We start from the raw sequence: 1548 nt of genomic DNA on the forward strand, positions 1-1548 counted from the left end.
TTTTCCTCGATGGTTCATCTTTCACCGGCCCAGTCCTAGGGCGTTATCCGCCCCGGGGCTCCTGTCCTGTCCCCATCTAGACCGTTTTGCCAATAGGGCTTGGCTTGGGGGTCGCCGAAATGTTTACGATAACGCCAATCCCTACCAAAGGGACAGGATTGGCGAGTGAAACGACAAGTGTCAGCACCAAACTGCATAGTACTCCCTTGTCTACGTATACCCTTGCCCGAAGGTGGCCTGGGTATGCCAGAGTGGCTTACAGCCGGCTTAGCCAAGGCCACGGCTATCAGCCCGTGAGACTGATTAGATCTCAAGTAGGTACCGAGGGCAGAGTCGACTTGGAGAGAAGGGTCCGTGTCCCGCAGGCGGGTAACTCCTTGTGGCAAGGCTAACCTGTAACCCTTATCATACTCGACTGCTGCCTCAAACGAACGGGACTTCGCTAACCAAAGCAACCGGCTCAGATAATCCTGGCCAGCAAGGAAATCGCACCCAGAGAAGACTGTGATGCATACAACCCACTGCTGCACACACATCAACCATTCAAAGCAATCCTTGGGGTTGCGGTTCTTGGCGGCAATGGTTCGGTTCTTCTCACCCGACCTGGTCTCAAAGGGTATGGCGGCATTCCGAGCGCCGGTATCGTATACCTTAAGTTCTATATACTAAAGAGGGTCATGCCGTAGGCGGTCGACCATAGGGATAGGAGGGCATAGATGGTCACTCGGAATATGTCCCAATGCCTGCATATAGCGAGCAGCGAAGACCGACCACCCTTTGTCGCCTACGGTTAGCTCAGATTGATTTTTCATCTTTTTGACCACCGTAATGAACATGGCTTTGAACCGAGCCTTCCTCAGCTTTGAGAATATCTCGACCACGACGACACCGTCCCACCACCACCACCGCGGTTTTTGTTGGCGTCGACGACTTCGCTGGCAGTACCGGGACTTTTGGAGGATGAGCTGGCAGACTTCGCATCAGCTACCTCCGTCATAGTGGTTGTGTCGGACTCTCCGTCGGGTCCCCCATCTGCACACCTTCTCAATAGTTCGTCGGTCAGCTCCTTGTCCTCGAGGGCCGCCTCGAGCACACCCACGGTACTAATACCCATGTCAACACAAACCGTCGACGCTTTTTCGGCCAAGTCGGGAAAAAATTCGTGGAAGAGTTCGGGCGTGATGGGAGTGGTGGACATATACAAATAATCTGCGACCAGCTCGTGTAAATCGGAGCATGACTCAACACTTGCATAGCTAGATCCTGTCTAGCCTGGCACGCTAAGCTCAAGTCCGCAGCTTGGTAAGGAACACAGTGTTGCCTGGCTCTCCCTAGAGTGATGAGAGATTGAGCGGACACGCAGGCAAGTCGACGAGTGGTCAGCCACGCGAGGCGGCCGTCCTAAACCCGTAGAGCCACTCTAGCCCGATCAACTCTGGGTATCTAGCTCAGACAGGGAGACGCACAGAACCCAGGTCTCATGATGAGACTAACATCCCGGCAGGGCTACTACTCGAGACCACCTCGAGAGTCACGACAGGCTCCGCT

At 54.5% G+C, this 1548-nt stretch overlaps 1 protein-coding gene across 1 annotated transcript; it reads right to left on the reverse strand.

Moving 5' to 3' along the window:
- Window positions 1-35: 35 nt before the first annotated feature.
- Pmar_PMAR028567 (hypothetical protein) lies at window positions 36-836 on the reverse strand (the record flags this gene model as incomplete). The annotated part of the gene is made up of 2 exons (XM_002787957.1): window positions 36-665; window positions 789-836. 2 exons carry the CDS (start codon window positions 834-836, stop codon window positions 36-38), a joined length of 678 nt encoding a protein of 225 aa, XP_002788003.1.
- Window positions 837-1548: the final 712 nt, after the last annotated feature.

Source organism: Perkinsus marinus (assembly GCF_000006405.1).
Source record: "Perkinsus marinus ATCC 50983 genomic scaffold scf_1104296929032, whole genome shotgun sequence".
Classification (NCBI taxonomy): Eukaryota; Perkinsozoa; order Perkinsida; family Perkinsidae; genus Perkinsus; species Perkinsus marinus.